The following is a 26,939-nucleotide window of genomic DNA, read 5'->3' as shown; positions in this document are numbered from 1 at the left end:
TCAAAGTAGCATGAGGTGTAACCTCAATAGGTATAATCCCAATTACCTTTGAATTCACTGTGTTGAGATGTGGATGTTTCCACCAATATGTCACCAGAGCAAAGCTTCTTTACTGACTTTGGAGAGCCAGAAAGTCCCTCTACTCCCTTCTGAATGAAAAAGGGAGATATATGCCCTAAAGGTTTATCTGAAAGAGAATGTAGTATAAAAAAAAATGATATACAACAGGTGTTACAGATGTTGAAGATTGCTGCTCATCATCTTCAAGACATGGTTGTTTACCTATGGACTGTTTTTTCACTATTTTATTTAAGTTTTTATTTGGAGGATCCATAATAAAAAAGGAACTATAACCTAAACACCAGCATCAGATAATATGTCCACAACACCTGTTGAGAACATCTAACACTGGTACTTGGTTGACCATAGCTCAAATGGACTAGCCAACTGACCAAAGGAGGCCCCCACCACAAGGCTGCCCATCTTCAGGAATTCAAGGCCAAAGTGGTGTCTTAGGGTTGTACCCCTCAATTACCAGGATCCTCTCCCCCCCTTCATGGGTCACCACACATGGCAAACACATGGGTGGATGTTTAGATCCCAGAGGAGGTAAACTGAAAGAACAAAACCTTCCCTGGGAGGTCCCTTCACCACATACAGGAATCCATACAGAGGGGAAAATGTGGAATGATAAAGAATCCTATGCACATGAATTGCAAACAACACTGACTGACAAAATCCACAAGCCAACAACAATAAAAAAAAATAACTTAAGAGAAAGGTGTAAACCAAGAACACAAAGCTCAGAGTTCAAAAAGATGATGAATCAAGACCTGTAAAGCAACTGTAAAATCCCAATTCAATTACTGAAAAGGCTGTATGGGCCAAAGAAGACAAAAAAATTTTAGTAGACCTGACAGAACCAAAGATTCAAAACTTTACAATATTTAGAACACCTAAAAACAGTGGATAAGGGTGCTTTACATAAAGCCACTGTACACAAAGCAAAACCCTTCTCAAATACCGAAGTTAAAAAAGAGGATATGTAGATACTTTTGGATGTAGAGGGTTTAAATTCCTTTTAATACATCATTGATGATGAATATTCCATTTCCATTGATAAATGATGTGGTTTGGCCTACAGAGAGATTTTAGTTAACTACAGAGAAACATTAGAACTTAAACCCTTATGTTGGGCAAAGGACTGCATAGCTTTCAAGCATTAAGACTGAGTTTCTGAACATCTGGATGGAGAATATCTGATTGATGTTGTCTCAACAGAGATTGTGAATGTGGAAGAGGTAGAGGTGGACATTCCTGCACATACTGAAAGAGCAGAAACAGCATTTGAGTTGGCTAATAAGATTCAATTAAGAGAACTTGATAGAGAATAGAATGAGACACAGTCAGAAACTGGATCAATAGCCAATTTGGAGGAAAGTACACAGATATAAACCTGTTCAGCCCTGGCTGAATGCAGCCACTGTGAGCCCCTGAGGATGAGGTGTCAAAGACCAAAACAACTGCAGTTCAGAATTCCAAAGACCCCATCTCTGGAGATCAGAAATGAAAGCAAATCCACTGAAAATTCTCATGAGGTAGCATCCACCCTATCAGGAAATCTGGTTAAGTCAAGACAAGAGATCTACAATAAAATTCATCACTCCTGGAACATGACATGCTAAAAGACTGATACGATGGAAATGAGCTATACAGAGAAGATCCAAGGTATCAAAACAAAGATTCTGAGACTCTATACACCTCCTTGATGAGAAAGCTGGGTTGCCACTTTGGAACTGTTGGAACGTATAATGACAAATTTTCCCTTCAAAAGAGACAGAGACCTTGAACCATTGCCAATGTACCACAAGAAGTTTGAGAAGAATCATATGGAGGATAGATTCAGTTTTTGTCAAAGTATCCTGGAACTCCTGAACTTGAGGATAAGCTTCCCATCCCTGATGAGATACATCTGTGAACAAATGAATCTCAGGACGAGGTGTTGAATAGGTACCCCAATAGTGTTGCTGTTCCGATCCAACCACCATTCACAATTGACTATGTTGCTCTTGAGTAGTGAGGCAAGATGATCCAAAGGACCTCATATGTGATCATCTCAATAGAATAAAAGGCTCCAGTGCCCACATCCCCTAAAAAGAGAGAATCCTCTACACAGTAAAAGGAAGAGACAGAAGTAAAAGTTTGACAGCTCTTTCCATGGCTTGAAGCCAACAAAGAATGAAAAGTATTGATTTGGGATTCTAAAATTTCTTGTATTCCAGCAAATAACATGGGATGAAAAAAAGGCAGAAGATAGTAAACAAACTATTTCTAACAAAGCAATCCATACATCCCAACAACAAATCTGCCAGGAAACCAAAGAAAAAACAGAAGACAATCTGACTGAGGCAGCCATCAGCAAAATCTCCAACTCATTCTAAAACTGCTGAGGGAAACATTAATAGGCTTCAGACAAAAGTTGGAATAAATATAAACACCTCAGGACAGTTGTCAGAGTAAGAGGAATTTGAGAAAGCTGCTATTTAAAGTGGTCAGGTTCCAATCTAGACCTCCACAAGTGAGAAAGAAGAAGGTCCATCTATTGAGAATCTAAGTAGGCCTCCTTCTGGCAGAATGCTGATCTGATAAACATGGGAGAAAAGGCACAGATGTCCCATCATGTCACCAAACAGCAATAACAGGAGAAGGAGGGAAAAAAACAACAACAAAGTAGTCACTTGCCATTCTTTTTGCTAACAAGGAAGGAGTTGAGTCAAATGCAAAACCTCACAAACCCAAGTAACCAACTGAATAAAAGGGGCTGGAGGTGGTTGATCAAAATGATCCTCTGTTTAGGCCAATCTAGTGAGAAAAAAAAAAAAAAGGAGTTGGAAAATGAGAGCCTGAATTCTCACCAGTTGTTCCTGAATCATTTGCAAAAGCCACCTTATAATCTCCTGGAAAGATATTCTCAATCCACATCTTCATCTTGCAATAGATCTTATGGACAACTTAAACTGAGAGTGACCCCTTCCCTGGCTGTTGACAAGCCCCAGACAGCAAAGATGAAAGAGGTCTTTACTTGAAACATTAACTCTGAAATTCGTATGCATCAATAAATTTGTTTTTTATGTGTTAAGTAACCTATACATATCATATCACAAAAAGATAACCATAGAAATACCAACCTAGTTCAAAATCACAATGTAAACAGTAAATAATCACAATACCCCTGTTGATAAAAACACATGCTGAATGCTTTGTTGAAAAAACATGATTACATTATCAGAATGAGGTGCTCATATACAACAACAAGATAGATGGTGCACATTGGTGGAAAAATTTACAAATTGGAATTTGCCTAAGGTATTCAAAGTGGGGTATAAACAACTGGAGCAAGCATTCTCAATATTTGGATGGGCAAAGAGTGGAATCCCTAGACATTGATAAATAGCATTAGTGTCAGCAGAGGTCAGATATATTTTTGAAAATGCGTTTTCATCTTATTAATCTAGGATAGTTGATTATATGTAATTTTTATCTCAACATGTTGGACCATTTGTTAGTTTGGATTAACCGATTAACCACCTTTAATCAGTTACCTTGAAGTGCTGGATTGTTTGCAAGTTTACTTAGTTTCTAGCCTGTATCTTGTTACATGATATGCTGGATCATTTGTCAGTTTGTACAGCTGCTTGCCTATAACCTATTACCCTGATTCAATGTACCAGATCATTTGTTAGTTTATATGGTTTTTAGCCTGTTAAATGATGTGCTAGATCATTTGTCAGTTGGGATAGCTACTTAACTATAACTTTGTTAGTTTGAATAGTTGCTAGTTTGTAAACCTATTATGTTGACTTGATGTGCTAGATTTCTTGTGAGTTTGAGTAGGTGTTTATTGTACTCTGTTATCTTGGTGTATTGAACCACATGCTAACTTAGATGGTTGTTTACCTGTTATCTCGTATCTTAGATACTATTTGTTTTGTTATTTTTACCTGGAGCCTGTTATCCTGATGTGCTGGACCATTTTCTGCTATCCTAAGCACAAAGAGAGGCATGTTCTGAAACTCTTTACCACCACGAATACTGAAGCCAAACCCTCGAGTCCCTCGATGAAGCTCTACGGAATAGTACTGAACATCTTGGTCAGTTGAGTGTTCCTCCCCCTGTAAAATAAAACATATTTAATTTATATCAGATTTAAAGCTACAAGCAAATCATAAGGGAATAATACAGACAACTGGTTTTCTGCATATTTAATTATCATACTAACTTTACAAACTAATTACACAACATAAAAAAGTGTATTGAACACTTGGCTCATATACATTAGCAATAGTCTGTCAGAATAAAAATTCTCATCATTTTCATGCCTGTTGTTAGAAATATACCTAATTAACTTTATTACCTGTTCAACCCACATGAATATCAGTGATTAATTATACTATTCTTATCCATTCAATAACTTTCCAATAAGCTACAGGTTTATAAGTTAATACATTTTTCCAACATTATTGACCAACTATATAATGAAGCTTAGATTAAAAACTTACAAGGTATCATGATTTCATTTTTAAAACTGAAACATAATGACTAAAAATATCAGAATATTTAACCTGATGTCTTAAAGATAGTAGGTATTTACAAATACTGTACTCAATCAGATCACAGCCTTTATAGAAAGTATGAAGAAAACATAGAAAAGAAAAATAGAGAAGAAAACAAGAAAACAAAAGGAATTTTACTGAAAAAAAACTAAACCAACAAAGAACAAAGTTCAGTTTATTCTAACTACATACAAAATAAATATATGAAGGGTGTTTACCTGAAAGAACTAAAAACAATAGCCAGCAAAAGAACAGTTAGAGAAAGTTAACCTGTCAGATTGTTGTCATCTGCATGCAGCAAAAAGAAATGTGGCTACAGCCTTCAGTTAGGTGCCTTAAATCTGTTCAGATATGAGCATATATGAAAGAAAGCACAACAGCAACAACAAAAATATATTTGATTCCAGTTAAATAATCAGTTAATAAAGGCCAGGTTGGATAACACAATATTGCTGGAATGTTTGAAATGTATTACAATAACACGAATGTAATGCATACCCCACTGTTTTCCTAACTACTTTCATTGTACCAATTTGGCAAATGGATGATTAAAGAAATTTTATCTACATGTAGGTTGTGCATCCACGCATCCCACAAGTTCTTACAGTAAATTGTTTTCTGAAAAGTATCACATGGGAAAAGTATTTAGATTATGAGCTTTAGTAATGCACAACACAATGCATCAAAATATTTACTGTTGACAAACATGTCCAAATCATTATTAAATATGTTTTGCTTTACTTCATGGGTTATTAGTTATTGGTTTATGAAAGTTTCTTCTTGCTTTTGTTTGAAATCTTGATAAACACGCAGCAGAAAGTTAACTTTATTTCTGAATTTTTACAGTGCTGGGAATAAATGGATGGGAACACCTTTAATATTTCCTATGACTAGAATTTAATATTCCAATAATAGAAATTCTTAAAGTAAAGTGTCACGATAACTAGCATTCTTTCCATCTCAGGTATGCAAGAAGAAACATCCAGCATCACTGTTTGTAATTCTCAGTATAACCTTTTCTTTCCCCAATTCAACCATAAAACTTGTGTGTAAAAAAAAATGTACAAATGTCGAGAAACAAAATTTTTATTTTAAGGACTAACTAGAGCCAGAGTGAATTTGAAACAGACTTGGAAAGAAAAAAAACTATCCTTTTTTCCATCTAGTGTTTTGACAGAGTTAATGCAAAAATAATGACATAAAAAGCAAATAAAAGTAAAACAAAAATGACAACCAACAGATACACATGCATACAGGAAATAATACTTTTCAGTACAGCAGTAAGAAAGTACACAGGAGATACAAGAAAACGATGAAACATAAGAATAACAGACCTGTACTGATAATCAACAGAAGAGGATGAATGCAGAGTCCGAGTGTCATAAACCCTTTGTGAAAAATCAGGATCAGTCAGTGGGAGCATTGGAACAGCTGTGACATGAAGCAAAGATGTTCTAGAGCTCTGATGCCAGGAAACAAAGCATAGCAGACAGAGAAGAAAGCAAGAAAGTTGGTATGAGAATGTAAAAAAACTATTAGTAAAGTTATATTGAATATATGAAAATGGAAGGCTAGATGAAGAATACATGTTGAAGTCTTGATAGATAATACTGTTATAGATTTTTCTAAACAAAAAAGTGAAAGAGAGAATAAACCTTCTAATTATCAAATCTACTACATCAGGAAGTTTCAATATACTTTTCAGAAAATAAGTGTTTGAGCCTAAAGATATGTATTAAATATAAATTCTGTTATCACTTAAATCAAAATGTAATTTATAAAGCCAGTTTCTCAACTTTTTATTTATGCAAAATCATGATTCAATAAACAAATAAATACACTAAATTCTTGAAGAAAATTTATGTTACTGGTCAGGTAACTAATTTTAATATTAAAAGCCAAAATTTAACCCTCTCTGAATGGGCATCCTTTACTGTTAATGTCACAAGTGTTTTCCATTAACTTTTGCTTTTTACATTTAAAATTTAGTTAAATACTTTTTGTTTATGTTGTACCAATTAGTGTAGCATAAAATTATAGCATATAATCCATATTTTAACAGTATATATGTTTTAACTTCTTAATTTCATAAGATAATATTTTGAAAAATCCTGAATTTCCCCTAAAATGAAAAATGACATCCCTCCTTCTTTAACATAATTACCATCTCTCCAATAAGTACAAAATTTAATGTAAATCACTCATTATAAAATGGTCATCACTTTCAATCTTGTTTGGTTACTGAGCCATCAAACAGAAAATCAGAGAATTCGTCACATCCTCTCTTTCAGGATTTAATATTTCTCTCTTACGTTTAATGCTACATTATTTATAATTAAAAAAAGTCCAAGATTTACATCTGTCAAATGATGTATTACATTATTTTTTGAACAGAGAATGTTCAATTTCTCCTTTAGCTCAAGCTCTGTTTCCATGGGAAATATTCCGACTAGCTTGGATGAATTTGTAACAGCTCTTGTCACATAGTTAGAAAATTGTGATAGTTATAGGACACTGTCTGCTATTTGTATGTTCTTATTATATGTTCTTTGGCACACTATTTAATTAAATAAAAAAATCTTAATGCACTACTGTCATTGGTATTAAAAATGTAGGGTTAAGTGTCATAGACAGTCAACAGCAAAAGACAGAGAGAGAGGACCCAGGTAAGTGCTTTATTTCTTGTTTTTTATGAATATTCTTTATATATTATTATAAAAGTAACTAAGATATACAAATAGGTATCTCTAAGTTAAATAGGTTAGATAAGGTAAAATAATAATAATACTATAATTTTTTTAACACAGGCAGCTCAGAGTAGCTTGTGGCTAATGCAATTCAATAGTATGACATAACTTCCATTTTCCCCAAGTAAATTATAACTTATAATGACAAATAATAGTTAAACACTTCAAAGGGCAATAAAACATGTTTGGTGGTTGCAAGGTTGATCAAATTAACCAACATTTTATACAGTAAGGGTAGAGGAAATAACAGATAAAATGTATAAAGTTTTATTGGAAACAAACATTTGAACTGTATTTAGGAGGTTTTAGGGATTAAGTAAATAACATTTTAGATTTTTTAAGATGGGGAAAAAAAAGAAGAATTTTTAATCTCAACATAAAAATCTCTTTGTACATGAATAGCAAAACAAGAATCAATATATTCAAGGTCAAATCTTTTTTTTAGTTTATTAGAAAAACCACTAAAAATCAGATTTTTTGCATGAGAAAGATTTGTAATGTTTACTGAAGGTCTGCCAAATTTTGAGAAGATACTGATACTATATTAAAAGTTAGTAGTATCAAAACCATAATGACTTCAAATGAGTATAAAGTGGTCTCGTTGTTGGTCAATCTGACCAAGCCAATGCAGTGAGAGTTAACAGGAAATATTGCAGCAGAAAGGTACGACTGCAAATTTTAGAAGGACGAGATAAGCAGCAGTAAAAGCTAATTCTCCCCAAAGGACAGTCACATACTGGTGACAATAAAGCAAAGACAATTTTTATAATCTGAAACTTTATAGTAGGGTTTTAATAAAAAGTTAAATCAGGAAAACTTTATTTTAACATGACAGGAACAACAAAGTAGCACAACACTTATTTTTCAAACTAGACTTAAAATTGAAATGAAAGAAAATTGTCTCAACACACCAAAAAATTTACCTTTTCATACAAGTGACAAATAATTAGGTTTAGCTTTGTTTTTAAACTAAATGTTTTATGAATAGACAAAATCCTGAACATACTGATATGTCACAAAAACCCTAGTGATTATTTAAAGATTCAAGAACATGACATGTTCATATTATTAATATCTGATGCAAATCTATACAACAGAGGATTTCAATATTTGTAGCTAATATTCTGCCAAGTATATTTCATTCACACATACTGGACTAATTGAAATCCCCTAGTACATTTTAGTAATAAGGTTTCCATCACTTGTATATAGCATCTAAGAAGCATATAACTTAATTATACATAAAAATATATTTAATATAATTAAGTACTTTAGCAAATATAATAAGCTGCATGGAATGTTAAACAGTGCAATAAATACACAGGTGCACAAACTTCACACACACACACAGATAATATATTACTTATTGTAAATGTATAATTAAACTGTTCTCAGGAATCTTTAAAGCAAACCATAAATTTGTTGACAAAAAAAAAATTATATTTTTATCTAAGACAAAGATAATTTATGTAGTACAATAACAGTAATGATATATACCTTAGTTGGGATGTACATAACATTTATTTATAGAGAAAGAGCATGTGAATTAGAAAATCATATCACGGAGATAACCTACAGAAACAAATTTTTTACCTATAGATACATTTTACATACCCTATGTGAAGTGGATGCCGTGCTGGAGGTGTCATCTAAAAGACAGAGTTAAATCAAACTGATTTTTTTTTTCTTCTTTTCCTCAAGACATGTTAAAGACAAATAAGTTCCAAAAATAAAGATTAATTGGTAGTGAGCAACACATTTTATATATATTTTTAAAAGAGATAAAAACAATAATTTAGAAAATACTAATGGAAGGAAACATGTATATACAAACAACAAAAATAATAATTTTAGAAGAAAAGTGAATAACAATCACTTAAATATTTCTTATGTACCTGATAATTTATGTCAAGTCAGCACTGGTAGTTTAATGTCAAGTCAGCACTGGTAGTTTTATGTCAAGTCAGCACTGGCAGTTTTATGTCAAGTGAGCACTGGCAGTTTTATGTCACAGCACTGGTAGTTTTATGTCAAGTCAGCACTGGCAGTTTTATGTCACTGGTAGTTTTATGTCAAGTCAGCACTGGTAGTTTTGGCATGTCAAGTCAGCACTGGTTTTATGTCAAGTCAGCACTGGCAGTTTTATGTCAAGTCAGCACTGGCAGTTTTATGTCAAGTCAGCACTGGCAGTTTTATGTCAAGTCAGCACTGGCAGTTTTATGTCAAGTCAGCACTGGCAGTTTTATGTCAAGTCAGCACTGGTAGTTTTATGTCAAGTCAGCACTGGTAGTTTTATGTCAAGTCAGCACTGGTAGTTTTATGTCAAGTCAGCACTGGTAGTTTTATGTCAAGTCAGCACTGGTAGTTTTATGTCAAGTCAGCACTGGTAGTTTTATGTCAAGTCAGCACTGGTAGTTTTATGTCAAGTCAGCACTGGTAGTTTTATGTCAAGTCAGCACTGGTAGTTTTATGTCAAGTCAGCACTGGTAGTTTTATGTCAAGTCAGCACTGGTAGTTTTATGTCAAGTCAGCACTGGTAGTTTTATGTCAAGTCAGCACTGGTAGTTTTATGTCAAGTCAGCACTGGTAGTTTATGTCAAGTCAGCACTGGTAGTTTATGTCAAGTCAGCACTGGTAGTTTATGTCAAGTCAGCACTGCTCTTCAAGAAAATAAAACTTTACATAATATCTCCACACATACACAAAGTTGGTAACTACTGAAGGACTCAGAACTATATGATAATTTCTGTTAGCACTTTCACAATGGGTACCCCTTTAAACACTTTTTTGCCCAAGTCACAGTGTTACATTCAAAATTTTATCAAATACCTTTATTGTCAATGTACATGAACAAAATTAACATTACAATGTATGTAATGAAGTTTTATGTTATCTCAGTTTCAAGTCCTCTGCTTCCAAAGAAACCTTTAAAAACACTACTTACAACTTCAAATGTATTATCATGTAACCAGCAAGCTATAAACATTTTCTACTTTGGCACTCTGTTTCTCCAATAATAGAATGGAAGTTGTGTAGATGTAAGTCTAGACTATAAGATACTTACATAACCTTTTCATTCATCCATTTGAAAATTCTTTGAAAGAATGCATTTGAATCAAGTAATAAATGTTTTCAAACACTTATAGGTGCCATGCCTACCTTCAACATGTATCTTTGAGTTTTACAATACCCAATGTATAATGTCATTAGAAAACACTATTTTTCCACTATAATCTAACAATAATTACTTTGAAATTGATGCACAGTTCATGCTACAGAGCATATGTAACTGACTGCAGTATTGTTGAATGCTTAATCAACTACAGCACAACTGTTATTCCTTTCCTAAATATATCAAAGATGGACATAGTAAAAATGCATTTAGGTCTTACTTTCATATTTAACTGTGTAATATTTATGTTTTAAGATGCATAAGTGCAAGGTTTAAACATTTTTTAAGTAGACATCATGCTCTCAAGTCTTACAGCACACAAAAATCTTTGCATAAAAATTGTACATCTCTCCCACAGTCACTGTTGACTTGTGTCGAGATGAAGAATACATTGTAAAAAAAGGAAAACAAAATATTAAACATTAACACTCCTACAAAAAGTGGGGCCTAATAGGCCCCAGAGCAACTTGAAAGGTTATTAATATTAGGCTAATAATTTTGTATTTAAATGAAATTGCCATTTAAATCCATTAATGAATAGATTAACGAGATTCCCACTGTCCCTATCTACTATCTAGCGAAACCACAGCCAGGGGAACGGGCTTGGAGAAATTAGGACTAGAAACGTCTTTTCATAGGAGTGTTAAGTATATGTGAAAAGGGATTAAGAAAGAACCAAAAAATTCTTTAAGACATTCTACAAAAAATGAAATGTTAATTTTTTTTCCCTGTTTGTTAATTTTAATTACTATATTACATTGTACATTGATAATAATACCTCAAGTTAATGATATGGAAGAGAAATTAAAAATAAAATATATACATTTACCTTAAAAACTTTGATATTTATTTACAAGTTTCTAAAAAACTATAAGATGAAGAAAAGCATTTTTTTACATTTAAAATGAAAAGTACTTTGCACTCAACCCATTCATAGTTTGAGTGTAAAAAAAACAATAAAAACCACTGATAAATAACCTTTTCATTAGAAAAATGTAATTAAAACATGTCATTCCTTGTATAAAAAATCCTTATAAACTTTAACCAAATCTTATAATATTTTATGAGGAATGCTAAGAGTTACTGTATTTTTGCATAAATGTTCCTCCTCTGTGATAGAAAACCTGTCAGCCTATGTGAAAAGGGTTAATTGTTGATACACAGGTAATGGAACCGTACTTCAAGTAGCATGATTTTAGTTCTGGTCTTTTTGTTTTATTGTTTGTTTCTGAGACAGTTATAGTGATTTCAAGTGATGGAACTCTAAGCTGACCATGACATACTGATTTTTCTCTCTTTCTCAAACCACTCCCACACACAGCAGTCTTGTATTTCCAAACAATACATTAGATGAAGTACACTACTTACTACTATCCTTCATGGGAAATCAGTTTTTAAACTTATGCTGTTCGATACATCATTCATTGATCAGAAATTAAACAATCATTTTAGCATTCAGCACAATGTCAAAATCCAATACCTTGAGGAGGACCAATGGTGAGAACAACAGAGTATCCAGAATCTTTAATTAGATTCACAATTTCACCATGATGCATGTTTAAGATGCTTATGCCATTCACAGCTAATATACGGTCTCCAACATGAAGTTGGGCACAACGCTCAGCTGGGCTTCCTTCAATAATCCTACCTATAAGAAGTAATAATGCAATTACTATTCTGACAATGGATTACATTTAAGAAACTATCTTTTGATGATCTAATTGTATACTGAAAGAAAGCTTATAAAAACAAATCCGTCATATTCCAATAGCAAAACAAAGGGGTAATTTTGGTTAAGGACCAAATACTTTGATATATTAAGATAGAATAAACTGATACAAGTGAAAACATTTTCTAGTTTATTTAATCCAACATTTCAAGTAGACACCCTTTGTTAGGCAGTAATAATTTATTTCTGAACCTAATCCCATTGCAACACAGTATTTACTGTCTGATGAAGGATGTCTATTTGAAATGTCAGTAAAATAAACTAGAAAATGTTTTCATTTAGACACATCAGCTCATTATTTATTATCATTTATCTGAAGTTTCATCTCATGTCTTATAGAAAAACACTAGTTTAAGAATTTTCACCAAATACTTGTCAATTCTATAATATTAAAAAACAGTGTTCAAAGAAGCATTATCACATATAACATGCACATTTTTTTCAGTCAAAGGTTTGCTGTCCAAGAAATATGAACGATATTAAAACACATTATAAATAAAACTTAATCTATTTCTCAAAACACTGTACAATTCTAAGAGTTAAAGTCTCCCATCCAATTTTACTATATTCCCCAATTTTCTTTCTAATTCAAGAGTCAACTATCTTAATAAACACTTTTAAGTAAACCTTAAAACTTTAACTTACATGTTACAACACATTATTTAATTAGTAAGACACGACAAATGTTTTAGAACAAAACAATGATTGTAGTAATAACAAAATACCAGATCCCTTAAAAACAAATAGTAACATTTGAAAAGTAATATTCATTAGTTTCAAAACAAAATAGTCTATTTAATGCTACTTATAAACTACATACAGTGAAAGTAACATATTTCACGTTTACTCTTAAATTTGAATTTTACAAAGGATACACAACTTATCTAATTAACTCCACTTTGCTCAAAAACAACATAAGGTCTAAATACCAGTAACAATGCTAACAGAGGATATAATGCCATTTACTGTTAAACTTATCTTGATTACATGAGAAAAAAAATGTATATATTGTTAACCATGCAATTCTTGTGGAGCATGCAGAAGACTACAAGCCAGTCAATCATTACCTCTGTCTTGCTTTCACAGGAAACAAACCCTACCTATTGTTGATCCTGCTTTGCTTACTGAAGATATTATGACAAATCCAAATCCTTCATTCTCCTTTCTTTTCACTGTGACATCATATGGATATATATTTTCAATTGATTTGGTGTGGTTTAAAGGATCTGACAGACAAAAAATTACATCATGTATATATTCGATCAGTACCATAATGTTACAGATTAACATCAAACAATAGAAATTTAGTTTTGTTCTATTTGTATAAAATATTCATAAACCATTGTATTAATAAAGTAACAAGATTTCCATAATGCAATCAGGTCAGTTGCTTGTGTTGTTTTTAAAATAAATTTGACCTGGTCAATTTATTAATTCAATAAAATCAAAGCAAGAACAAGCATAACATCTTTTAATTCTTAATAATCTAATTCTGTACTGCTAAAATTAGCATATTTGACCATATATTTCCACAAACAAAAACCAATCAAAATGACCTGCATGTGACTTAGCACGTACTTAGCTTGTACAATCTGATATTCTGACTTTTATAACTTTCAGTTAAAGAAAGAGTCTGGGATCAACTCATAACATCATATAAATTACATTAGCTTTAATATTCTAGTATAATGAAATTTGTCTAGTCTTTGTTATTTAATTCATTTAAAAGCAAACAAGTTGATAGTAATGAGAAATCCTAAAATATTATTGTCATGTCACACAAGCTACATATGCACAAAAACATATCATTACCTAAATATTCAATTAATTGTTAATCTACATTAAAACTGTCTCAAAATCAAATTCAACTGTAAAGTGATATATATTCCAGATGGTAACAAGCTTATCCAGTTAAACACTTTAGACTGAAAAACCCATAAATTAATTCCAATTATAGAAACAAATTTTTAACGTGTTGCAGTAATGTTTACAATAAAACATTTTTGTTTTTACAATTTAAAGAAAAGTATATACTGATAAAGTACAGTTTAATTTCTAATTACTAACAGCAAGTATCACATTCTGTCAACTTTTTATAGTTTTACAGTATTTAGAACAAAACAGTTGAGGGCTTTTCACAAAGTTTATACTAAAGTCTTCACAAACAAGCATACATTATGTATAAATTAGTATTTTATATCAAAATCAACTTTTTGCATATATGAGAAATTTAAACAATACAAAACTCAAATTAATTTTATTACTAGAATTAAACAATATCATACCTAAAGGCAAGTGTCTTCTTCTCAGCCCCAGTGTTACCCTGCCATTTAGTGCTGCATTTCCCATTAACTGAACCACATGATGATGTGATGTATTAATGACTACTTGGTTGTCAACAGAGACTATTTCATCACCTGAACGTAGTCGTCCATCTAGATCTGCTGCTCCACCTGGTACAATATGACCAATAGACACCTACAAAGTGAAATAACACGATTCAGTTTGCATTTCAGTTGAATGTTTTAACAGTTGAAATTCAATTACAGGCACTTGCTGTGTTCGAGTTCTTTAACACAAAATTGCCTATAAAAATAAAAATATTCGGTCCTAAAAATATGATAATTTTTACAAAACATTTTCCTAGAATAAACTTCAGTATAACAACACCTATAATTCAGAACTTTAACAATGCTAATGAATAACAGTAAAGGAGAACTAAGTTCATACTTAGAGAAGTGTAATATTAAAATTAATTTGACTAAGCTAATCAGCAACTCATGTGACAACCACAACCAATACAGATATATTATAATGGCACATGTTAGAACTATATTTTGATAATGTTTGGCATTTTACACTGTGTTGTGATGCCATCAGAAGCTGATATCACTTTTGGGAAATGTAACAGCACTTTTCAATGCAACTATTTATATACTCAGATCATAACAATGTGTTCAGATCAGGGATTTAAAATTTTCAAGATTAGGATGTTGCTTGCACTTAACAGCACTGCACAGAAAAGGAATATGGGCCACCTTGAGACACCAGAACTATCCAGAAATAAATCTGCAACAAGTCATACCCTAGCCATGTTAAGTAATTGTGCCATTTTATAATAGATGAAAACTCATAAACACAAAGATTGGTGACAAAAGCTGTTCATATGCTGCACACAAAATTACACACCATAGTAAAAGGATTTCTGTTTGCTAAAGTGACACAAGTCATGTGTACGTAAGTTGCTACCACAACACATCTCAATCAACTGGAGAATGAAATGGGTATTCATGCTGTTCCATACAAAGACATACTGGACAAATCAATATATTTATCTGCAATCAGACTGCTCAAACAGGCAATGAGAAACACTTGTCATTGTACACTAGGTGGATTAAGAATAGCTTGAAAGAGGAAGCGTGTGTGCTCAGAAGATGACAGTCTTACGATGGAGCTTTTTGGAATGGTAACTATGATGACAAATAATTTTCAAGATGAAAAGATGTCAAACAGAAAATGCCCCAATGTGGAGATGTGAATTATAATCATGTGGTGATACTTCAAAATAATTCTGATATAACGTATTCAACCTCTGTATGACATAATACATCTTACGTTCAAAGTTTCATATCTGTTATTCCTTTATTGATTTTATACAATATCATGATAGTTAAAAAAGAAATCTTGAAACAAGATTCCACAATTCAAACACTAAACAACTAGCTTTATTAAATAAGTTTCCATCTATGCAAATGGTTTTCATGTCGCATACTTACAGAAGCACATTCTTTAGTAACTCCACTAATAATGAAACCTTAATATTCATAATAAAGATGATCACAGCTATCACAACACTCTATTCCACACTTTCACACAAGTTAAAATATGCTACCAAAAATACTTTAGTTAATACATGTTCAAATTTCTAACTAACAAACATTGTAATGTATTTCTATTCACACATAAATGTAATCTATGAATGGTATTTGTTTGGATTAATCAAGCAGTAATTTGATGCTAACAGGAGTGCACTTATACATGGAAACTGTATGAAAGTCTTTTACAATGGAAATTACACTGCAGTCTAAAATGCTTGTTATATTTTGACAAATGAAAACAATCATTAATATACAATGCAGTATACTGTATGGATCAGGAAGGGTGGGGGTCATCGACAATCTCTACTGGAAAATGGTTAAAAGGCAATGAAATAACAATGCCCTCTGAATTTAATGCAATAACAATTACAGCATTTTTGGCATAAATTACATATGATAGTGGAATCAGTGGTTAACTACATAAGTCTGAATTTATCAACTTTGTAAAGTCAAGGGTAATACCAAATGTATATCTTTTGTTTGTTTGTTTGTGTTTTCTTATAGTAAAACCACACTAAGCTATTTGCTGAGTCCACTGAGGGGAATCAAACCCATGATTTTAGCATTTTAAATCTGTAGACTTACCTCTGTACCAGTTGAAGACATATCTTTTGACTAAGTGTTGTTTTTTTTTGCCTTACTTGACAAATGGTGCTTGCTAGTGAAAAAGTTTGATTAATGTCGTTCAAAGATATTTCTAAAACCAAAACATGTGGCTTTTTTATATATTAAAAAAAGTTATAAATTCCTACTGATGGTGTAATTGTATTAACTATGTCTAACACCTTAAACATTGTTTTTTTAAGCTATTTTTCCTTTAGAAACAACTAAAATTAGAACACTTACAACATATTTCAAAAAATTTTATCAAAAAAGTTTAACAATATTGCATTTAACCCTTCCATATAGGTCATGGGTCAAAAACCCTGTCATTCCATTTGATTTCAAAATTTTACTGAACTATTATTTTTAGAATTTATGTCATTAAGTTTGATATCAAACTAAATTAGAATTCAAATTTTCATACTATACGTTACATAATTTCTCAATTTAAAAGTAAATATTGAAAAATAACTGCCTAAACAAATTATTGTGTATCACATGTTATGTTGAAAGCAGCACTGATTCAAATTAGATGGTTGTGATGTCACAATACAAAGTCTATAGTTCTGTCCAAATTAGGAACTCAAAGTGCCAATATTAACAAGTAAGAATATAAAATAAGAACCTCCTATTTTTTCTGGTTGTTGAGATATTGCTCATGTACTGAATCAAACACAGCAGCCCTGCTGTGGTTTCTTATATACACTTACATATAAATGACATTTGAATAACCAACTGCCAGCTTAAGAGTGACCTCGAGTTGGTTTTCTCATCCATTTTCAAATATAATGGATGTGTCTCTTTTTTTCAATACAAACCTTCTTGCTCATAAATTGAATCTTTATCCTGTTTAAAATTTCATACTTTGACTCAAATACAGCTTAATTACCAAGCTTAGTAAATTATAATTGAATTCTATGTACCAATATAGTAATTTATGATATTTTTGGTTATTCAAATGTATAAATAAAACCTAAAAAAAAATTTTGTTTCATATCCTCTACATACAAAAATTTAACAGGCTTAGCAACCAAATTCAAAGGTCGTAGTTAAAAAGATGTAATTGTTTGCTTTAATTTTTTTATTTATTGTTCTGTATTTTAAGAAAAACTAGTGTTTTTGGTCATTCAAATGTATATTTATAATAGATTTACTATTCCATATTTATCTTAATATCAATGTTTCTGTAAGTTAAATTTATATTTAGAAATGCTCATACTGTTAAATGTGTATTGCAAAACTCCCTAAATTTGTAAAGGTTTCTCGAGTATAAGAATCACCAATATATGTTTTATGAAAAAACTTGTATATTGTTGAAACAAATTAAATTTCTAGAACCTCACCTTAATGTTTATAAACAGATGAGCCAAGACAGTTTATACTGTTGATTTACTACAATTGTTACACAATTAACCCTTGAAGCTACAACTATGATTAATACTTATTGATTGAGAAACTACAGATATTTAACCTGGAACATTTATAGATTTCAAACATTACAAACCATTTAGCTTCAGATGTTGCTACTTCTAAAAAGAAATTGTATACATTTGGCTGTAAAAAAAACACCTTGTGATCACTAAAAAGCTAGCTAATACCCATTAAGTGAGCTGTAGCATAGATATCAACTCAAAATTAATTAACTTGTTGTGAACTATGGATAAAATATTCAGTTCCATACCAGACAGAGGACCCAAATATTGTTTGTAAGTTTGAAAAACTTATGAACAGAAACCATCATTTATAACAACTGTTATTAATAATTGCATTACTGTTTGTATATTAAAATATATTTGTGTTGGAAAAGAAAATTGTGTATATAAATTTTGAAGGCAACGATCATGAATTTGATACATCTCTATATTTAATTAATTTCTAAATTGAAATTACACTTTAGCTCAGTTTCAGAATATTTTAAATCATAATATATATATCATAATAAATTGAAGACTCATACAAGATAAATTATAATATGTAACAATATACAAAACCTGAAAAAAATCATTTTGTTTCCCATACTCTACATGTGAAATTTCTTAAGGCTTAGCCAACCTATGTCAAGCAGCAACTGAGTACAAAGGTCATAACTAGAAGAGATAATCATTTACTTTACTTTATTTACTGTTCTTCATTTTATTTGTAAATAGTAATAATATATAATAATTGAAATATGACATTTTTTTTTGTTTTTTTTACAAAACACTAGTCCATTAAAACACAATAAAGACAAGTCACTTTGAAAAGATCAGTTTTATATTCTTGGATATGGTAACATCAGTGCACACGTACCACATCATTCTATCTTCTGTGATGTTTGTCAGCAATGGCTGAAAGGTCAATAGATTCAAAATAATAAATGTATCTAAATGTATAATGTTACAACATTTAAGCTATTTAGATTAATCATTTGTTTTCTTGTGCTATAATCTTTTTACCATTATAGGAAAAAAAAAAGCATAATTGAGATCCATTTCATTACTTTTTAATGGTGGTTAAAAGGTTTGTCAAATATAAATGGTGGTTAGAAGGTCTGTCAAATTTAACAAACCCCACATAGTTATAGTAAAGAAAATAACTGAGAAAATAGTCTTCCTGAAAGCAAACATACAAAATGTATGTAAGAGGTTTCAGAAATTAATTTTTAATTTTAATTATAATTATAAATTGTTTTTAATTATAACATGAAAATCACATCATACTCGGACTAGTAATGAAACAGACTCAACATTTTCACAAACAAATATTTAGTAAAAATGCTTCATCAAAAATCTGTTTTGTTCTTGTATATAAAATTTGCACTCTTTACTTAAAGAATATTAAATTTTGTAAAGATACACATACTGCATCAAATATTACAGTATAAAACATTTAACATGTAAATGTGTACACAAACTCATGCATATTATATTGAGCTCACCATGAAATTGTTAATTGGATAGCAAATACTGTTAATTCTCAAGCTCCACACATACATCAAAACTGTAAAGTTAGATTCTGTGACAGTGAAGTGCAAACCATGAACCATCAGATTCAAAATAGCCCACACTAATGCTCAAGCATCATTAGCTCTACTTGGCTTTCATAATAAGAACAAGTGCAAAATAAGGAATGTAGCATTTTATGAACTGACACATAGACCTATTAGCCAGCTCTACAATTTCCAAGAGGCTAACAAAAATACTAGTAATCATGAACTACTCTAAGAAACCATCAACATTACATGCACACACACACACTTGTAAGGACACATCAAAACTTATCATAAACAAGTTTTACAAGTATGAAAAATAAAATCTAAATAAAGTTCAGAAAAATATTCTGTTCATCTGTTTGTTTAGAAGAAATACTGGTTGACTGACTTACAATCTTGATTTTTCTTTACACATCTGTCAATTGAGAAGAAGAAACTTTATAAATAGTAATTTTATCATCATAGAGTACAATGTCATTTAAAAAAAATGAAATAATGGATAAAAAAATTACAAATTGTTTCAACTTACCTGTGAACCTTCTTCTGTCCCTCCAACAATACGGAAACCAAAACCACTTTCTTGCCTTACGAGTGTTACAGTCATTTCTAGAAAATCAGGGGTCCGGCCAACTGGTGGTGGTCTTGCACCCATTGTGCCATATGGGTTAGGACTGAGGCTACTATTGGTGGATCTGGAATCTCTTGGTACATGATTTAATGACACAGCTGCAGGCTGCTCGTGCTCAAACGATGTACTGTGTTTCCGTCGGGTCAGACTGTCATACTGAGAGCCTGCTCTAGAATTACTTGGTGGGATATAATAGGAAGATGGAGGGGTTAAGTAAACAGAACTCACTTCATTACCAGAGGGTGTCTGTAAAGAGTCATGTGGACTAATTCCAGGTGGTAATTCTCCTGAAATATTTCCATTGCTGGGATACAAAGTTCTACTGTAACCATAGCTAGTACCATAGGGAGAATAACCTGAGCCCCCTCTGCTATTATTTGACTTACTGTGGTTAAGTACAGAATTGAGATCCTGACTGTCTCTATAAGAATCTTCTATATCACCATAACCATGAAGGTAGTTTATATTAGTTCTAGTGTTATATGGCAAAGCAGAGAAAGATTCATTTTCTATTCTTTCACTTCGAGTACCAGGACTATGCGAATAAATGGGATTCCTGAAAGATGGCCCTATGTCTCTGTATGGATCTCCACTGACACGGGATGTATACCCATAAAGCATTTCCTGTTTTCTGTCACCCTCGCTTGTATTCATGCCTGAACCTCCAGACTCCCTGAAGCTGTGATAGTTCCAAAGTGGTTCTCGATTCTGATCATTATACCAAGACTTCTCAGGAATACCCCTAGATGAGCCACTCTGATCCATGACTTTTAACAACCCTGAGTAAGATTCATTTCTACCAAAGGAAGTATTACTAGTATCACCAATTCCTCTCACATTTGGTACATTTCCTGAACCAGAGGAGGGCAACCTGGAGGTTTCTTGCTGGGATGAAGATATTTCACTGCTTGGTGATCTAACCCAGTTCCTGGTATCAACTAATGGAGTTTTTGGTCGGTTAACCAAGATAGCTTCTTTATCTCTGGAACTGTAGAGGTCAGCTGTTGGAGTTTTACTTCGATATGCTCCAGGAACAGAGGGAAGATGGCCTTCTATATGGAAATAATATAACTTAATTAAATGTTTCAAAGTGAATTAATTTTTACTACATGTGAAAAAAGAAACATTAAATAAATATATCAACACAAACTTTTGTCTTTCATAACAATATCAAATTTTTTTTGGGAGTCTGCACTATCTATCTTAATGAATATTCTAAATTATAATTTACTTTTTTATACTTAATTTTTACTGATTATTAGTGGTGCTTCCTTGAAAATGTGCACCAGGCTACTGTTTAAACAAGAGTTTAACAATACAATACAAAGGAAGAAAATGTTAAGGTAATTATGCAGAATAAGCCAAACTCAGAGTGGTTTCACTTGGTTCTTTCCAATCACATCATACATTTTTCTAAAGAAAGTATCTTTAAAATCAACACGTGAGTTGACAACTATGAAAGAAACTTTATATCAATTGGTTCCTAACTTCAATACTGAACAGCTTATTCTTCAAGTACCAGTTTAGTTGACACAGTTGCTCATAAAACTATTATGATTCATGTATCCAGAATAACCTCTGCATATAACATTTTTATAAGCTTTTTTCTTCTTGATGTTAATTTTAAACCATGTCTTAAACCTTCAGCTTATGGATATGTTATAATAATAATTTACTTAATACAATACTGTACTGCTACAATGACTTTAAACTATATTTGTGGATTGGACATGTTGAGCTAATAGAATAATTCATACATTTTATTAGCAGTATTCATATAAGAAAGAGGTACTTATAATTTATAAAAAGGGTCATTGAATTTACATGCCACAATTTATTTAAAAATATTTATTGTGTAATTGTGTAATATTTGTGACATTCAGAATTAATAATTAATTAAAATAGTGTTTATGCAAGTTAAAAATATTATATATTTATCAATGGATACAAATACGAAATTCAAAATTTTTGCAGAACACTCTCTTATTTCAATAACTTATACTAAATACTCAATCATTATTATAATTTTTAAACAAAACTACTCAAACTATTTTATTTTCAGTTGAAAAGAAACCATGATATATTTTTGAGCTCAAAAAATAGTTCTACATCTCACATGAATTATAAGAAAATAATGGGCTAGGCATGGTTAGTGATTAGCATGCCTGGACTGTGGTTCACATCCTGTTATATTAAAAATGCACTTTGCCCTTTGACAGTCTAACAGTTCAAAATTATTAACAGCTACTATGTGCATATAGCTGTTATGTACAACTTTGCATAATAACTATAAATCATATAGAAACAGCAGCTCAAACCCACATTACAGAAAATAATTTTTCTAACACTTTAAGAGGTAGTTTACACCTCAAAAATAATGAACTGTTTCCAAGATATTCTTGATAAGATACATATAATAAATTATAATCTAACTGCTTGTTTTCACACATGATAAATATCCTGTCAGTATATTTCTTGTAAAATGAAATGAATTTTAATATGTCTGTTTCTTACCTTGGCCAAACATCTTACAACTACATGTTCCAATATCTTTTTCATTTGTATGTTAATAATGTAAACACTTAAGACACAACTGCTATAAAGTGCAAAACATTATGTATGCAACTGTGGTACACAAGTAAAAGCCAAACCATTTCTAACTTTACAAGCAAAAGAATAATTATTATTATAAATATTAAAACTTAATAATAAAAAAAAGAGCAATGGATATCCCAGGTAATTAATTATTGGCAAAACTTACAATGCACACATAAAAGTTAAAATCAAACTTGTAGACAGAACAAATTTACTAAAATTTTCTTAATTCATGAGAAGATGCATTCCAAGATCATGTGATAATTTAAACATTACTTCTATAGTTTGCAGAACTAAAAACATAGTAATAAATCTATCTATTACACAATACCACATCCTTATGCAATTAACTAAATGTTTTACTGATTGCTGAAAAAAAAAAGTCATACTTTAAAAGTCATACACACAAAAATATTTATTTCTAGCTACTTTACTCACTTACCCTAAATTTCAGTAGTACATTTCAGTTATAATTTAATTTTAGGAAGAAACTTGTGCAAAAAATCACAATACATATTTCCAAAATCTGATATCACACTGCCTCTACAGGAAATGACTGGTGCAGGTGATCTGGATATGGTTAAACTATGCAAACATCAATAAACCTCAACTCTACATTTAGGGACAACTATATAGATAGTTTAGTTTATGAAGATGTTCATAAAATATAGTGAAAACCTTTAAAGATAGGGTGGTTATATGAAAAATATTGTGAAAAAATATATTTTTGAAATACATAGATATTTTATAAGTGCATTCTATCCAAAGATATTTAAATGATAAATATATAAATGTTTCATATGCAAATCTCAAGTTTACTCCATAATAAAAATATTTCTTTGAATACAAGAAGCAACTGATAAAAAAGTATTGTTTAACCCCAAGAATAATTAAAAAAAAACAAAAAAACAGTTATACATTCACTTTACCACATATTTAACATGATATTTATTTTAATTAAAAATATAGAAAACTACACTGGTTTCATAGAAATAGTTCACAAACCTGAATTACGTGGGGAATTAGCAAGCATGGAGTGAGAGGAAGAGCTAGTTGCTGATTTTCGAATGCCACTTGGGTCATCGGGGGACTTTAGCTGTTCAAAAGACAAAATGATCCAGTTAAAATAAATTCTACATAAAATAAAAACACAAGAACATAAAGAAGTAAAGAATATTAGCCACAAAACCTATTGTACTTCAGAATTCTTGAAACACAATTAACAATGCATTAAGGTTCACCTAACCTTTACTCATAAAATTAGTTAATATAAAAATAATGCTCCTGTTAATATTACATTTTTTACCTTTGATGCCTTTCCCTTCCCCTTAATAGGTGAGGCAATCCCTCCTCTCTGTATAGTGATGCGAGCCTGATCCCCACTGGGACACTCTTTCAGTACTTGCACTACATCGGCATGAGCAATTCCACGGACATCCTGACTGTTAATTTCAACTAAAATGTCACCTTCTTGTAACAGCTGACATCGTGGCCAATCCAGAATTTTTTTAACCTAATATACCAGATAGAAAGTTTGATCAATTTTACAAGTCAACACAGATATATTTCACTTTAAACTTTAAATATTTATTATATAAAAACCCTACTAGCTGGTATATTCAACAGCATAAATAGTTTTTAAATTATGTACCAGATACATAATTGGTTAAAACCTATATACATTAAATTTTCTTAGTGATACAGAAGTTACATCATTACATGAAAAATTACACACTACACAAGTTTTTAGAATTGATAAAAAAGGTACAGGATTATTTACAATTTATGGGCTGAATACATAAAACATTCCACATTTTTAAATAACAAATCAACCACAGAATGACTTAAAATCAACTGGCTGAACATAAACAGCTATAGCAGTTTTTAATAACACAATCTTACATTTTACAAAATAACTTTCAAAGTTCATTAGAACAATTTTATTAATAATGTTTATCAATGTAATACATCAGAATGTAATTCATAATTTCATAGTTTCAAAAGAATATATTAAAAAAATTCTTAAACTTCATTTTAATTGTTCATGTCATGTGGGAGTGCTGTCAGTGTTAATTTTTAGTTAGCATAATTCCAAAATCCCAAAATATATAGTGTCTACCTTATCACACGGACAATGTTCATACAATTCCAAATCAGCTGTTGCAGTATGAACTTCCAACCATCTCCATTTACTAAAATTTAACTATTTTATACAACCAATAACAGAAGCCCTGCCCATCTACTCTTGACTTTCACTACAGTTTTCAAAACCACATCATCTTATTTGGTTTACTTGTTTATGACCAACAGAAAGAGCATATTTTAAATTACAAATCATTTTCCAACTGATGAAAATATAAGAAAACAAGACTTCTGGATTCTGTAACTAGACAATAGGAAAAACTGGCACTTATAGGATTCAAAAATTTCTATAATCTAGTTATAAATTAGCAAGAGGGACTATTAAATTATAGTTGTTCTTGTACAATATATTTTAGTAATTTAAGTATTATTATGTTTTGAAAAAAATCATAGTGAAAGACAATTTCTTTGTTTGACAAAGGTTAAGAAAAAAAAACTAAGCTTATGTAACTACAAGTGCACAAGTCCCAAGATGCATGCATGGTTATACAATGTAAAAAAACTATAAAATGGAGAATACATCATGTACAAAAAATTAAAAATTTTATTTTAAAAACATCAACTATTGAAAGAAGAAGGCAACTTCATTTTACTTCATAGTTTCATTTCAGTTTTACTGTTGTTTGATGATGCAGCTAGTTAGTGTTCATTTGTTTCGAATTTCACGCAAATCTACACAGTGGCTATCTGTGCTAGCAATCCTTAATTTAGCAGTGAAAAACCAAATATATGGAAGCTAGTCATCACCACCCATGGTCAACTCTTGGACTTGTGATATTCTTTTACCAACAAATAGTGAGATTCATCACATTATAATACCCTCATGACTGAAAGAGTGGACATGTTTGGTGGGAAAAGGATTAAATCCTGCAACCCTCAGGTTACAAATTGAGCATTGCTACATGGCAATGTTGGGCCTAGCTAGCTAGTGTTAGGTAGAGAAAGCAGTAGATAAAATACAAAAACTTTTACCTTAAAAAAACTTGCTGATACTTACTAAAGAAGTTAAACAAATTAATTATGAAAAATTTAATATTAAAATTAGAATTTTTATTCTTAGCAAAGAGAATCAGCTTTATTGTTAATAAAAATAAATTAACACACTTAGCCACTATGTGAAAACAGAGTTTGATGATGTCAGGATAAACTGTGTCCAATTGAGGGCATGGTTATTACTCCAATAAAGACCAAAGCAGAGGGAACCACATCTTAGTCACCTCAGCCTTGGTCTCAATCACCTTCCAAGATCTACCTGGCCATCCTCCAAACTACCGTTGCTGATCAGCCAAGCCAGCTCCTCATTCTCTACTCTCCATCCTGTTTCACAGCTTTCCCATCCACTTTTGATGTTAATGTTAATTCATACCAGCCTCATGTAATTCAGTATCTATTATACTCTCAAAGTAATACTATTTTTTCCTAGTAAAACCAAACCTTAATTCCATGATCAGGGCTAAAGGGAAATTAACATTTCTGAATACGCCTGGTTGTCTCACTAGCCTCTTCAGGACTGGTAAGAAATAAAACCAAACCCACTGCCAAGATATACTGAATGACTGACCATATCTTAACTGGCCAATATGGAGCAACTAGCCGAGCATGGCAAGTAGTGGTCTGATTCAGGAAAAAAAAAAAAAGACTCCAAAGAGGAGTCTGACTGAAGTGTAGGAATATAGGTGAAAACACCCCCAATCTTCTCTGAATATATTCATCCCTAAAGCTGAGTAGTGTGGAACTGGAGACCAAAAGGAAGTTTGGCATTCCAGTAAGTGCCAAATGCATTTATAATCAGTGTTCTAAGTTGAGACCCCATCCATGAAAATACCTGTGGATAAAGGGACCACTCCATCAAAAGGATCTT

At 31.4% G+C, this 26,939-nt stretch overlaps 1 protein-coding gene across 10 annotated transcripts in view; it reads right to left on the bottom strand.

Annotated features, from left to right (window-relative positions):
* LOC143241135 (membrane-associated guanylate kinase, WW and PDZ domain-containing protein 1-like) overlaps positions 1–26,939 on the bottom strand; it is a 120,058-nt gene that overhangs the window by 14,824 nt on the left and 78,295 nt on the right. For 9 of the 10 annotated variants that reach the window (XM_076484741.1, XM_076484740.1, XM_076484746.1 and 6 more), the window contains 8 exons: positions 24,243–24,449; positions 23,942–24,032; positions 20,243–21,393; positions 14,547–14,739; positions 13,362–13,487; positions 12,013–12,180; positions 8,975–9,009; positions 4,002–4,172 (listed from right to left, as the gene is read on the bottom strand). In XM_076484741.1, the coding sequence (XP_076340856.1) occupies positions 4,002–4,172; positions 8,975–9,009; positions 12,013–12,180; positions 13,362–13,487; positions 14,547–14,739; positions 20,243–21,393; positions 23,942–24,032; positions 24,243–24,449 (2,142 nt within the window). Of the gene's footprint in view, positions 1–4,001; positions 4,173–5,947; positions 6,076–8,974; positions 9,010–12,012; positions 12,181–13,361; positions 13,488–14,546; positions 14,740–20,242; positions 21,394–23,941; positions 24,033–24,242; positions 24,450–26,939 lie in introns of all 10 variants that reach the window. The other variant, XR_013022200.1, reaches the window with a different exon arrangement.

Source organism: Tachypleus tridentatus, chromosome 13 (assembly GCF_004210375.1).
Source record: "Tachypleus tridentatus isolate NWPU-2018 chromosome 13, ASM421037v1, whole genome shotgun sequence".
In the NCBI taxonomy this organism is placed as follows: domain Eukaryota; kingdom Metazoa; phylum Arthropoda; class Merostomata; order Xiphosura; family Limulidae; genus Tachypleus; species Tachypleus tridentatus.
This window is presented reverse-complemented; position numbering and strand designations above follow the sequence as displayed.